Source organism: Cyclopterus lumpus, chromosome 3, assembly GCF_009769545.1.
Source record: "Cyclopterus lumpus isolate fCycLum1 chromosome 3, fCycLum1.pri, whole genome shotgun sequence".
In the NCBI taxonomy this organism is placed as follows: domain Eukaryota; kingdom Metazoa; phylum Chordata; class Actinopteri; order Perciformes; family Cyclopteridae; genus Cyclopterus; species Cyclopterus lumpus.
This window is the reverse complement of record NC_046968.1, coordinates 16,839,008-16,854,577: the sequence shown is the minus strand read 5'-3', so window position 1 is coordinate 16,854,577 and position 15,570 is coordinate 16,839,008. Positions and strand designations below refer to the sequence as shown.

At 40.0% G+C, this 15,570-nt stretch overlaps 1 protein-coding gene across 1 annotated transcript in view; it reads left to right on the top strand.

Moving 5' to 3' along the window:
• The window catches only part of spon1a (spondin 1a), a 55,428-nt gene extending 40,783 nt beyond the window's left edge, over positions 1–14,645 (top strand). Inside the window, exons 7-16 of the mRNA XM_034528049.1 lie at positions 941–1,005; positions 8,220–8,421; positions 9,511–9,651; positions 11,246–11,321; positions 11,468–11,650; positions 12,318–12,488; positions 12,589–12,756; positions 13,015–13,179; positions 14,104–14,370; positions 14,482–14,645. Coding sequence (XP_034383940.1) covers positions 941–1,005; positions 8,220–8,421; positions 9,511–9,651; positions 11,246–11,321; positions 11,468–11,650; positions 12,318–12,488; positions 12,589–12,756; positions 13,015–13,179; positions 14,104–14,370; positions 14,482–14,645 — 1,602 coding nt within the window. The remainder of the gene's footprint in view (positions 1–940; positions 1,006–8,219; positions 8,422–9,510; positions 9,652–11,245; positions 11,322–11,467; positions 11,651–12,317; positions 12,489–12,588; positions 12,757–13,014; positions 13,180–14,103; positions 14,371–14,481) is intronic.
• Positions 14,646–15,570: the final 925 nt, after the last annotated feature.

Sequence of the window (15,570 nt, the reverse complement as noted above, 5' to 3'; positions counted from 1 at the left end):
CAAATGGCTGCTAAAAGACTAAATAATGAGCAACGGCCTCTTTCTTTTTAGCTCGCTCACTCTCCTTGTCACTGTCTTTGATGTTGCTGTTTCTCGAAAGGTCACACAGCAATATTCGATGGCTCTATTCCTCAAAAGACCTGTATTTCAAAGCTCCTTTCTTTTCAACTTCAGCCAAGGAATTTAGATGATGAAGACATATGTACTTCATCACATTTAACACAGTGATAGTCTAATACAACCAAAATGTTCTGTATTTTTACCTGCAGTAACTTAAGAGGTCGCACCGGCAGAGCTCTAGTATATCTTCAAAAAAGATAAACATGCTGCCTTTTGTTGAAGAGCAAACCAAAACATTGGTCAGTGTGGGAATTCACCTGAAAATCCAAACCAGCACCTTGACTTTTTGCACTTTTCAGCAGCTATTCGTTTGCATGTGTCTCACTGACATATAATAATAGGGACTGAATTGTTTACTTCTAAGCTTCCCAAATATTGTAATACTGTGTCGGGTTGTGAATCCTTTGCACAAGCACAACCCATCAGTAACATCCTTGAATCTGAAATAGAATTAGTCTGTTGTGCTTATCATCAGCCTGTCAGATGTGCTGCAATGAAATTCAATTGCACAGAGCAAGAGATGGGGGACGTGTCATTTTGGTTACTGGAACAAACTTTACTTTCTGACCACAGAAAGCAGGGTTACTAAAGGTAGGATTAGTAGAGCAATAATGTGCATGGAAAATAAACACTTGTGACAGTTTCCTCTGCCGCTGTGTGGGCATTTGACCGGAAGGTTGCAAGTTTGATCGATCCTCAGACTGGCAGAATGAATTCTTTAACCATGATAGATTCTCATCCTGTCATGTGTTTGTGCTATCGTGAATTCAATAGACTGAGATTGAACTTTTGTGTCTTTTTGTCTGTCCCTCCTCATTAGGGTGATGACGTCCTGACAGTCATCAAAATGAAAGCACAGTGGCCCGCCTGGCAACCACATAATGTGTGAGTAATATATCCTGATTATCATTTTCTCACCACATATCTTCTTCTGATTGTGCTGCTGGTTCTGCAAGTTTAATCAAACATTTTATACAAATTGCAAATCATCAATCATTTTCACAATTGTGCAAAGTTTCCAGGCACCCAGTGGTTTTCAATCATTTTAATTAAAGTATTAATTTGTCTTCCTCTGTTCTCGGTATTATTAAATCTATCATAGGGGTTTTCTGCATATCCATATGCTGTCCATGATATTCAAGACCATAGAGAACCGAAGCATTCCCATGGCAGATGAATTATATATATTATTAGTATGTATCATGAATGAATGCATTAATTTATTTATTTTTCTTCTTATTGTGTAATGCATACAACTGTTCTCAACTCACATGGGCTTACAGTACAAGACACACCAACTGAATATAAACTCCATATACCTTTTCCAAACAATATTTTTCAAAGAGTTTTCAAATATCGTCAAACATATTTCACAATCAAAACTTTTGACCTTCACTGTCTACAACAATTTTCTTAAATGACTGGCAAAATCATTCACTATGTAGTACAATATAGTTCTAAAAGAAATACCAATCAAATAATCCATGTGGCTTTTCCGGGCTTTGAGACAAAGCTAGCAAACCTAAACACATCAAATCACTCATAACTCTTCAACAATCATAGATTGGACAGGACAAATGAAATGGAACTCAATTTCCATTTAATGAGTTATTCCCCAACTCCCACTTGTACTCTTTAGTATATTGGATGTGAGAGGGTTAAATGAAAAAAAACAGGATTACGTTGGACAGGAGGATATTTACATCAGGAGTGATGGGGTATTGCAGTCATGTCAAAATTCACGTCTTTTAAGTCAAAAGTGTCACGTTACTCTTACATTGTATACATTTCTAAAGTAATGCATATGTCGAAACAGGATTACCTTTAAGTCCCTCTGGAACTCTCCCTTAGCACCTCAGATATTCTCCGTCACTCAACACTTTTAAAACTGCACTTAAAACTCATCTATTTAAATGTGCTTTTTAACACGTGGCGCTAGTTATGTATGTTTTTGTCTTCTAGCTTGTTGCTTTTATTGTTTCTGTTTTTACCATGTAAAGTGCCTTTGAGTATCTTTTAAAGCGCTATACAACCTAATGTATTATAATTATTATCATTGCTATTATTATACTTTGTAGTTAATGAGCCAAAATATCCTAAACCACTGGTAAACCACATTTTATAAATTCATTCACATATATGATACCGTAGGCCCTAAGGTTTTATGTGTGAAAAGTCTTACAGTAAGTTAGTATCCAAAGTTGGACCCAGAGCTTGCTGATCAGTAAAAACCCAGCTCAAAAGTGCCCTGAAACTGCCAGCCACAACATGCTTACAGTGTGCATACTCTTTTACTCCTAAATTCACAGTAGCCATTTAATCTCTTATTCATGAGAAAAACAAGAAGCTTGTTGGCTCAGCTGGCTCAAAAGAACTTCAGTGGCAAAGCACAGGGCGTCAGTGAGGGCCTTGGGTTTAGTCTCCAAAATAAAGCCCACAAAGCAATGATATCCACTAATAAGCATACTCTATGCTGTACAGGTAACCAATTCATTGTTTCACACAGGGATTGTGTACAAAAGATCCATTATGTTGATTTGGAGCAAGAAAAAGGAAGGACAATTTGTATTGATAACTACATGAAAGTGTCCTCACCATAGAAGTAAGCTAAAAAAAAGTCTTTGTTTTACTCAGCCAACTGAAAACACTAGAATTTTGCTGTCATTTAAAACAAAGTGTTTCTCTCAATTAGAGTTAATAATCAAACGAATAATAATTCAAACGTTCAACAGTCCTTGCTTTGACAAGAGAGACAGGAAAAAAAAGACACAGCAAGAGAAAGGAAAACAGCAACCATACAGAATAAGGAAGTGATTAAATAATGCTTTGGTTAAGACTGTGGTTTAATTACATTACTAGTGTTTCATTTTAGTTTAGTGCCTCATCTTAAACCAAGCTTGCAATTTCATTTGGTTATAAAGAGCAAAATAATTGCAGGAACAACGGGCAAAGCAGCAAAGATATAGAAGGAGAGTAGAGGTAGGGAGACGAGAAAGGAATGGAGCCATTATCACACATATTACAGCAGTATGCATACTGCAGTAGCTCTCCTGAGACTCGATACATATTAGAAACAAATTATTAAACTTGTGTAAGGTAAAAAAATATTTCCCCGAAGATAAAGTATACTAGACCGATTCTTGTCACAAAAAGGAGATGACTTAATCACTTATATTCCAGGGTTAACAATTAAATCAAGCCCAATAGAATTGAAAGCACATCCATATAGGTCAGTCAGTAATTAAACAATAAATCAAGATAAAAAAAAAAGCTTTGTTTAAATTTCAAAGAATGTTTCACCACGATATGGCTGTTCAAGCTGTGATGATCTATGTAGTTCATTTAAAATTACAATTGCGTTGGCACACATATTGACAGAAAGTAATTTTGTTGCTAAGCGAGGCTGTCCCACTTGATAGTCCTGTCACTGACACATCATTTTTGACTCTGACGGGAATGAACATTCACTTAGTTTTTCAACATTATAAATCTGATGCTGTCTTTTTTTAATCCAATATTTTCCATCTGATCTCAGGCAACCCGTGCAAATGACTCAGTCGGTAGTCCTAGAACTGTGTGATTATAAAATAGGTCAGGCAACCAATAAATGCCACAATCAACAACAAAGAGAAGTAGATTGCAGAGGCTCCCAGAGGACTGGAACAATATTTAGCCTGTAATAAGAACAAATATAGCTTTTAAGTTAAATTATAAAGATACTTATTTTTCAGAATAGGAAGTGGCCCTGTCGCGTAATAGTAAAAAACAATATATATCAAGTCTGAACATTTTATTAAATATCACAAATTACTGTATGAATAATGTTCACAAATTTGTTGGCCAATTGGAGCATCCCTAGAAGTCTGGCCAGCATGGTCCCTAAACCGCCAATTTGAGTTTACCAAACTAGTGTTTTCAACATTCTCTAGTATGACACCTCACATTTCACAACTACTTGATCCTTCCCTAACTGAAAGACTTTTCAGGACAGTTTAATAGGTTAATGTTTGTAGAAACCCATCATTAAAACACAAATAATATCCTTCCTTAATCAAACTCAATCAAACACGTATTAATTCAATTCAGTTTATTTTGTTTAGCCCAAAATCACAAATTACAAATTTGCCTCAGAGGGCTTTAGAATCTGTATACTACATCCTTGTCAGAAAAAAAACTTTTCACAGGGAAAAAAGGGAAGAAACCTTAAGGAGAGCAACAGAGGAGGATCCCTCTCCCCGGATGGACAGAAGCAATAGATGTCATGTGTACAGAATGAACAGCGTTACAGAGTTACAACACATTCAATGAATATGACAGAAATGTATGAATAATGAGTAGTAGGCATGGACCACGATCCAGACCTCCACAATCCATGAAATAGAAGGAGGAAGAGAGGGAATGGGGGGGGGGCATCAGCAGGGCCATGGCAGGAGGCAGAGCCAAGGAGGCAGGAGGCCGGCCCACCAGGCAGGAGGCATCGTGAAGGAGGCCGGACCAATGAGGCCAGGCCCTTGAGGCAGGAGGCACAAAGAAGGAGGCAGGGCCATTGGGAATGAGGCCAGGCCCATGTCAGGGGCTGTATGCAGGAAGCAGGGGCAAGCAGTCAGGACCCAGGACTAGCTTTAGACACAGCCAGGTCCAATGTACCCTATGAGGTGAGAAGGCACAAAGACTCCGGGGAAGAAGTAGAGTTAATAAGGTGCAATGAAAAGACGTAAATTCGTCCATAAGGAGAGAGAGAAGAAGAGAGCGGGGCTCAGTGTATCCTAAAACGTTCCCCAGCTGCCTATAAGCCTATAGCAGCATATCAAGGGGCTCGACCAGGGCAAACCTGATTCAGCCCTGACTATAAGCACTATTAAAGAGGAAAGACTTAAGACTACTCTTAAATGTGGTGACTGTGCCTGACCAGCTTCCACTTTCAGTCCGGGGGGCAATAATGCGCAGCTCTCTAGTGGGGCAATATGGTACGACAAGCTCCTTAAGATATGATGGTGCATCACCAATCAAGGCTTTGTATGTGAGGAGAAGAATTTTAAATGTGATTCTTGATTTTACAGGGAGCCAGTGCAGAGCAGCTAATACAGGAGTAATGTGATTTATTTTCGTAGTTTTTGTGAGTACACGAGCTGCAGCATTCTGGATCAACTGGAGGGACTTAAGAGACTTATTAGAGCAGCCGATAATAAGGAATTGCAGTAATCTAGTCTGGAAGTAACCAACACGTGAACCAGATTTTATGCATCGCTTTGAGACATGACTTTTGAAATGTTACGGAGATGAAAAAATGCAATCCTTGAGATTTGCTTCACGTGGGAGTTAAAGGACAAGAACCGATCAAAGATAACACCAAGATTCTTTACAGTGGTGTTGGATGCCAGGGCAATGCCATCTACAGAAACCACATCACCAGATAATTGATCTCTGCGGTGTTCAGGACCGTATAAAACAACTTCAGTTTAACACCAGGAAGTTGCAGGTCATCCAAGTTTTTATGTCTTTAAGGCATGCTTGAAGTTTATCGAGCTGGTTGTCTTCTCTGGATTGATAGTGACATTGTTATGCAGATTGTCATCTGCATAACAATGAAAGTTTACTGAGTATTTCCTGATAATATTGCCCAAAGGAAGCATACAGTATATAAGGTAAATCAAATTGGTCTAAGTACATAACCTTGTGGAACTCCGTGATTAACGTTGGTGGTCATTGAGGCTTCATCGTTTACAAATACAAATTGAGATCGATCTGATAAATAGGATTTAAACCAACTTAGTGCGGTACCTGAAATGCCAATCAACTGATCCAGTCTCTGTAATAGGATGTCATGGTCAATGGTGTCGAACACAGCACTAAGGTCTAACACAACAAGTACAGAGATGAGTCCTTTATCTGATGCAATTAGGAGGTCATTTGTATTTTTCCCCAGTGCTGTCTCTGTGCTGTGGTGTTTTCTAAATCCTGACTGAAACTCCTCAAATGAACTATTATGATGTAGAAAGTCACACAACTGATTTGCGACTACTTTCTCAAGGATCTTAGAGAGGTTAGAGACTGGTCTGTAGTTAGCCAACACCTCTGGAGAGGTTTAATTACAGCTACTTTGAAGGAATGTGGTACATGGCCTGTTAGCAAAGACACATTCACAATATCTAATAGAGAGGTGCCAATTAAAGGCAAAACGTCTTTAAGCAGCCTCGTCGGGATGGGGTCCAAGAGACAGGTAGACGGTTTAGATGTAGTAACCGTTGAAGACAATTGGTTAAGGTTGATGGGAGAAAAGCCATCCAAATATACACCAGGGCATACAGCCGTTTCCAAGGCCACTCCACTTGAGGACAGATCGGCAGTGGTTGAGGGCAAGAGATCATCAATCTTGCCTCTAATAGTTTGAATCTTTTCATAGAAGAAGTTCATGAAGTCAATACTACTGAGGTCTATAGGAATACACGGCTCCATAAACTTGTATCTATCTCCTATCTGACTGCGGGTGAGATGCCACAGGATACTCACGCACGGGACCTCAGTAATTAAACACCTACAGAACACAGAGAGAAAGAGTTTGGATCAGAGTTCAATTCACGTAGATTTATTTGTAACAAACAGTTTCACAAATAACTTGAGTTGGGGCCGGTATTAAAGACAACAACCTCCTTCCATATCTGTCTTTCCCAACTCTATTCAGTTACTCTATTGTCTATGATGTTTTACACAATAATTACATTACATTACATCCGTCTTTGTCTGTACTCAAAGCAACACACACACACAGCTCATTGGCCACAAGACTTTAACTGTCACCAAAATAATCCTCAACTGACCCTAACCGTGAAACTTCGCCACTGCTTTCTGTTTATGAGTCTTAAACCCTCAATAAAACAATGACCTTTAATAAAAACACATCCGCTTCCTAAACATGAAACTTCGCCACTGCTCTCCAGCTATGAGTCTTAAACCCTCAATAAAACAATGACCTTTAATAAAAACACATCCTCTCCCTAGCTGTCAGAATTCGTACACTGCTCTCCAGCTATGAGTCTTAAGCCGTCAATAAAACAATAACCTTTAATAAAAACACATCCGCTTCCTAGCTGTGAGACTGTGACACTGCTCTCCAGCTATTAGTCTTAACCCTCTTAATAAACACAAAACCACCTCAGGAATTTCTCACACACGCCTTGTAAACACACCCGGGCTTTTTAACATAATTTTTTACCTGGAGGACTTTCTTGCACTCGTACAGACATCCAGCATGGACATACAGCACAGACCTACAGCACAGACCTACAGCACAGACCTACAGCACAGACATACATAACAGACCTACAGCACAGACATGCAGCACAGCTCTACAGCACAGACATACAGCACAGATCTACAGCACAGATCTACAGCACAGACATACAGCACAGATCTACAGCACAGACCTACAGCACAGACATACAGCACAGATCTACAGCACAGACATACAGCACAGACATACAGCACAGACATACAGCACACATCTACAGCACAGATCTACAGCACAGACATACAGCACAGATCTACATCACAGACCTACATCACAGAGATACAGCACATATCTACAGCACAGACATACAGCACAGACATACAGCACAGACCTACAGCACAGACATACAGCACATGTGCAGTGGAGATATATGTGGTCTTGCAATGTGAGTCTGGAATATGTGAACTAAATATGTGTCACTATATTCACTGACTGAATATTACATTAAATTATTTAAAACCTCCTATTCAGAGTCTGATTTGTAATTGTTAACATCCTGGTTGTGTTGTTGTTTACTGTTAACCTGATACACTGTCAGTAAAATGTCATAACTTGCAACATAAACTTTTCCTCCTACACTTTATTGGCTGTTTGAGGTTAACCTGCTGGTGATTCATTTGGGAATGTCTGACTTTGGGTCATTATGCTTGCGTCTCATTTAAGGTGGAACAGGTGCAGCCGAGCCTCAGGTCTTTTGAAGGACACACCTTTGTGGGCCAGTTGGGATACAGCTAACACAACTCCCTTGCCCTTACTCACACGTACATAGTGCTTTGAATCACACTGACCTCATTCTCAATCCCTTCCTCAGGCGGGCCGCCCCCTCAGCTGAATTCTCAGTGGACCGGAGTCGTCACCTCATGTCCTTCCTGACCATGTTGGGGCCCAGTCCAGACTGGAATGTGGGTATGTCTGCTGAGGACTTGTGTACTAAGGAGTGTGGTTGGGTCCAGAAGGTCGTCCAGGACCTGATCCCCTGGGATGCAGGCACTGACAGTGGGGTGACGTATGAGGTCAGTGAGAACATTGAAACAATTTGATTTTTATGTACAATGACAGATTCTATCTATTGAAAGTATTGTGATTTTTACGTGATTCCTAGGATGGAGCATTGCTGTTATTAATTACCACCCCTCTGGTTTATGGCGAAGAAAGCACAAACTGAAATATATTGAACATTGTAGTTATCTGAAAGGCCTTGAAAGTGTCTTAGTACAGACTTATCACAATTAGATTTGACACTTGTCAGCTGTCCCTGAAATGTATTACATTTAAAATGTTCCAAGTGATCATTATTTTAGTTTAAAAACTAGGGGGAAAAGGCACTCTCAATCATTATCATCAACATCATCACCGTCATCATCACCATCATGCAACGCAAATAAAAATGTTCCTCTGAATGTGGGACTCAACTCAGATTACAATCCCACAGCAATCACAGCCGTCTGCAAAGTGCTAATCTCTCCACCTTTTACCCCCCTGGATCACCTTCCTCCTCACCAGCTGAGTCTTCCCTTCACACTTGCATTTTGACCTTGTCTTTACGCCAACCTTTTCCTCTTCATTGACCTGTCTGCTCACATTCACCATCACTCCCTCTCTCACCTCCTCACATACTGCCAGTTTGCAATAATTCAAGTGTCATCACCCATGAAGTTAGTTCTCCTTGAACAGCCTTTAACGTCTTGCCCTCACACCCTTACCTGATATACTGCGTGCTCAGTGTCTCCAGTCAGCACTAACTTTTTAGGCTGTGCGTGTGCATGTTCGACCAAACCATATGACGACGCGTGAAACCTTTGGATGAAACTCACTGATGAACCCACTGGGTTTTTTGGTCGACCCCTGTGAACACACAGACATGATACAAATCTTTAATCTAAGATATTATTCCCGATGTTCATAAATCCACTAAGTTTTTCTTCAGGATCAAAGTAATCCAGTTATAGTGTGTAACACCTGGTGTACAGTGTACTGAATCTCAGGTGTGCTTTGTGTGACTTTGAGTGACTTTGTGCTCACTGTAATTAATTAAAAAAGAAAATATTCTGACTGTTATTTTTGAAATTCCAAAGACAGATGCATCTGTATGCTTCTTTTAGTCTCCCAACAAGCCCATGGTGCCCCAGGACAAGATCCGTCCCCTGACCAGTCTGGATCATCCACAAAGCCCTTTCTATGACCCTGAAGGGGGCGCCATCACTCCAGTGGCCAGGGTGATGGTGGAACGCATTGCCAGAAAGGTTGGTCTAATTTACCAGTCAGCTGTTGATGCAAATATAGATACTTGTGTTTCTTCTGTAGGATAATGATCATAATGCAAGCAATTGCATCATTGAAGCATAAAGGTAAACTTTCCGACCGTCATTTAGTGTTGCGACTGGTAACAATAATGAAATACTAACAAGACTTGAATTGTGTTGCACATAGCTGCAGAGAGCAGTACAGTGACGCTGTCAGCCCTTTAGCTTTCGTCTCAAAGCAAGTAAAGAAAAAAAAAGAAAAAATAGTCACTGATTGCTTTATTGCTGTATTGTGAGGTGATCTTCAAGTACTCCCAACTCAGCTCTGCACCTCCTCTTCACATATATTGCCTGCTTAGTTCACTCTTTAAACTTTTAATGCCATGCTACACTGATTAAGCACCCAAATATAACCAAAAGAATAACATAAAAATAGAACTGGCTTATTTTACTATCTGCCATCGTTTTGAAGTATAGACGTACATTATTTAAAGCTTCAAAAGCAGAGACAGAGGAGGAAAGAGACACCTGTCCATTGTCTATGTCACAGCTCAGCAGGTACGACGGTGAGTTCAATGATGTCCACCATTACAGCAATTGATCAATGCTGGATGTAATCCCTGTATTTGTGGTGTGTTGGGGGCGGGAGTATGTTTCACAAGGTGAAAATAAATCATTGGGACACCTGTCCACACGTTTGCTTTCCCAATTGACCAAAAATTACATCCGTATAAGCTCACAGAAATGTAATTTAGTAGTTTAGTAGTTGTGGACAGTAGTAGGTAATGTGCAGGTGATATTTCTAAAGTTTATTTAAGATTACCTATTGGTTCATTTATGATAGATGAGAGGGTAAGGAAATGTGGCAAAAGAGAGTAGGGTAATGACATCCAGAAAACTGCCGGCCTGATGTGTAATATCTTGACCTGTCATCAGCAGTGTCAATCATTCTTGATTCAATAAAAATGACACAAAGCATAAAATAATTAAAACATGTATGGCTGGTTGTACAATTCTTTGCTATGAGATATAGACTTTTTAAATTATAATTTGATGGCTGAAACATTCCCTTGGTACTCAAATCAGAGAGGGACAAAGGGTTAGCAGTCCTTCAGCGGCATCTGGAGGCAGCTGTGGGGAGTTTCATGGCTTCTGTCCATCCGGGGAGAGGAATCCTCCTCTGTTGCTCTCCTGAAGGTTTCTTCCCTTTTTTTCCCTGTGAAAGGGTTTTTTCTATTTCTTGGGAGTTTTTCCTGATCCGATGTGAGATCCTAGGTCAGGGATGTTGTATGTGTACAGATTGTAAAGCCAATGTAGAGGCACATTTGTAATTTCTGATATTGGGCTATATAAAATAAACTGAATTTAATTTAATTTAATTCCATGATCCCATTTGTCATCATTTACATCCACACATAGTACTTTCCCTGTGTGTTTGATACCACAATTAAGATAATTTGTAAGCGTGTGCTGACCATCTCATTTACCAGCTGTCAATCTGTCTTTTAGCTTTTTACCAGAAAACCAAAACAGCAGAGCACCTACAGAGTGCAGATGTCTGTCCCAACATTACTGTGTTTCTGTGTGTCCACAGGGCGAGCAGTGCAACATTGTGCCGGACAATGTGGATGACATCGTAGCAGATATTGGACAGGAGGAGAAAGAGGAAGGTCTGGATCCTGCTCCCATTTTGCTCCAATTTCACTCTCTCACACACACACACAAACACACACACACACACACACACACACACACACACACACACACACAGTTAACAGTGTAAGGCTAATATAATACTTGTATTCCCTTCTTACAGATGATACCCCTGAGACGTGTATTTACTCCAACTGGTCTCCGTGGTCTGCCTGCAGTTCGGCCACTTGTGAAAAGGGCAAACGGATGAGACAGAGGATGCTAAAGGCCCAGTTGGACCTTAGTGTGCCCTGCCCCCACACCCAGGATTTTGAGCCTTGCATGGGGCCTGGCTGCAGTGACGAGGGTGATTATTTATCTCCACAATGAGAATAACTGTGTTCATGAGGTAGCTGATGATACAAAAAATAGTTGTCTTGAGGTTTTGAAATATTCTGACTATTGCTTCTGTTAATGTTATTGACATTGAGTATTACAATAGACAATCGATAATACCCAAGATACCATTATACTGCGGCAATGAAGTGAGAGCAGAAGGAGAGGCAAGGAGAGCACTTTGTTTGTATGGCAGGCTTTTGTATTTTATTTATAAGTCGTGATAAATAGCATGAGGGCATTTAATATAGTCTGTAAAATATGAAGACAAATATAAATTGTCAGCAGGTTTATTTCTTTTAACTTTTTAATTTTCTCTTCCTACAATAATTTTTGCCCCGGAGGCAGCAGGTTGGGTGTCCATGTAAATCAGTTCATCTGTCATACATTGTTGAGCTTTGTTTTTCAACAATTTGATCTATAATGAGGCATTAGATTTGACCAAAGTGTTGTCAACACTTTGTGATGTGCATTCATAAGAGCCGATGGCAAGACACCATACATAATTAACACTTATTAAACTATAAATTCACTATTTTGAGTTTCCTTAAGCCTTTAAATTATTTTGTCATTTACCAAAATCGCAAACCCTCTGGTAAAGCTTGCTGAGATCTTCCTCTTTGTCATTTGACTCTTAGATGCTTCAACCTGCATGTTGTCAGAGTGGATCACCTGGTCTCCCTGTAGTTTGTCCTGCGGGACGGGCACACGTTCCCGGGAGCGTTATGTGAAGCAGTTCCCTGATAATGGCTCCATCTGCACTCTGTCCACAGAGGAGACAGAAGACTGCGTGGTCAACGAGGAGTGCTGTGAGTTTGACCTTTTCCCTGCCGAGCGGTTCAGCTCATATTATACATCTAATGCAGCATTGTAGGTTTACCGTGCCTCGTCTTTCCCTCTTGGCCTTAGCTCCCAGCAGTTGTCTGGTTACAGAGTGGGGTGAATGGGATGTCTGCAGCGCCACTTGTGGTCCGGGCATGAAGAGGAGAGAGCGCATGGTGAAGATGCCTCCTGCAGATGGCTCCATCTGTGGGGCAGAGGTGTTAGAAGTGGAAAAGTGCATGATGCCAGAATGTCGTGAGTAGCAGCATTTTTCAGGACCACAACTAACCCGACACTTCCTACACTTTTGCCTCATTAAGCACGAGGGCCAAGTATATCCATGTAAGGAGCACAGATGAGACAGCCTTACATTTAGTATTCCTGTAGCAACTCTCTGAACTTTAATCATACGAGACTTTTGTTCAGATTGAACTCATAAACAATGAACTTGGAACAATGACACTTTTGACACTTTTGTCCCCTTGATGTTACTGTGACTCCTGCTGTGTACAGACACCATCCCCTGCATGCTGACTCCATGGTCTGACTGGAGCGACTGCAGTGTGACTTGTGGAAAGGGGTCGAGGACACGACAGCGCATGCTGAAGTCCCCCGTGGAGCTGGGAGAGTGTACAGAAGAGTTGGAACAGGTGGAGAAGTGCATGCTACCAGAGTGTCGTAAGTATTTTTGATTGACACACTCACATACTCTACAATGTATAATTCATTGAAATTTATGATAATTTCATCTTTGATATACAACCTGGTACTCTATGCGGCAACATTCACTGCTAATGCCGGTTACTTCGCAGCACACAGTGCAGAGAATGAAAGTCAACTACCTCTTTACTGTGTACCTATTCTATATTTACAGTCGTGTGATGTTTGCTGGTATATTTAAAAAGTAACGTTTGAGTTAATGTGCTGTATTCATATTTAAGCTTAAATTAAAACTTTAATGCATGAATTGATTTGCAGGAGTTCATTAAATGTCATTCAAGTTTTACATCAGACATCTAACATTACAAAATAATTACAGAAAAATTTTATTAAGCAAAGATTTGTGATTTCTATAAAATAAAAATTGATTGAAAGGTGTTTGAGATCATTTGGAAACAATGTTTCCGTTACATATTTTGTCCTGACCAGTTTAATTTTGAAATGTCCCACACAGTAGATATTTGGTCACAATTACTTAAACAAATTCAAGAAATCCATATAAAAACATATATTTTGTTTGTAAAAAATGTTGTTTGGTTGAGATATTGTTAATTTTTAAACTCTCAAAATAATTGATTATACTTTTCATTCACCGTCTTTGTTTTCCATGGTAAATTGTGTTACGTTATCCCATGATGAGGTGTGTGGTTATCAAAAAAGAATGTTTATAACAAATGCATATTTTTAAACCAGACACTCTTTGTTTTAATATAAATCCCTCGATGTGGATTCATATATAATCCATAACAGCACACCAAACATTAAATCAAACCCTATCTATTTATCTCCTCATAAGTTGCTGTACCACTCTTGTGTCTGTGTTCTACTCTGTGACATCTTCCTCTAAAACCACTTTGTTTTTGTCCAATTCTGTCTCCGCAGCCATAGACTGTGTCATGTCAGAGTGGACCGAGTGGTCCGAGTGCAATAAGTCCTGTGGGAAGGGTCATACGATCCGGACACGCATAGTAAACCTTGAGTCTCAGTTTGGAGGAGACACGTGTCCCGAGACCATCCAGAGGAAGAAGTGTAAGATCAGGAAGTGCCACCGAGGACAAGCCAACAGTGACGAGAAGAAACGACGCAAGGAACAGCGTGAAAAGAGGAGGAGCAAACAGGGCAGAGCCGAAGTCGCCTCAGAGCATCCAGGTTGGTATTTCCCTTTACCTTAACAACTATAATGTCACACGGATAATTTAAATATGTTCAGAGAAGCATTATTGTGATGACCTCTCTCTTTTCCTTGGTTTCAATCTTTAGGGTGTAAAATGAGGCCATGGTCCAATTGGACAGACTGTACCAAGCGGTGTGGTGGAGGTATTCAAGAACGACTCATGACAGTTAAGCAGAGGTTTAAGACTGCCCAGCTGTCCAGCTGCAAGGACAGGAAGGAGATCAGGGCTTGTAATGTGCAACCCTGCTAGGAAGGAGTAGGGGAACATGGGAGATGTTTCAGGGAGAGAGGAATGGGACTAAAGGGCTGGGACCAGGATAGGGCATAGCACACTGTCACACAACGATCACTGAAAGATCACATGCTTGAAGCTGTCTTGGTTAAATCCAGAGCTCAGGTCGGTTGTCACCAAGAGAAGATGAAATTAAAACTGGAAACTCACTGAAAAACTCTGGATTTTCACTAGGATGATTCTTCTGTGCTTTTAAACTAGCTCTTTTGCAAGATTACTGTAAACCTGTTGTTGTATAATATATCTTGAAAAATATGATTATGAAATATAAATTGATTTAATAAAAATATAAAGAACTGTTATATGTGGTTTCCTTTAGTGCAGTATATTCTAGACTTTAAAGCACAGGTGCCCAGACATTCCAGTGTTTTATACGACCTTCAATTATTCAGTTGTTTATAGGACACAAATTCCCAGTTGGCTTTTTGCCGAGATATATTGTTGTACATGTAGATGCACCACGATTGAGATCTATATGATTTTAAGCATTGTTAGAATATTTTGTTCTTTTGATAAGAATGTGTCCCAAGATTCTTACCAAAGTCTTGTGTAGATGTTTTCTATATGTCTTATCCTCTGTCTTTATCTCTGTTCCTCTAACATATCAATATTTTGGAATAATATCACCTTTACAATTAAAGTAATTGTGACAACTTGTCACCTGGATCTGCGTTTTTTATTTTAGACGATAAAGGTGTAAGGTCGCCAGTCGAGGCTTTACACTCCTGCTGCCACTAGATGGCGATACCGAGCTGAACACCTGTAAGGAAACGGTTCATTCATGAGGCTGCTTGTTCTTCTAATGTCATGCTGCACCAACTGACTTATACCTTAAGCCAAATTAACCAAAATATATCAAATATCAAAAAAAAAGTTGGCCTGC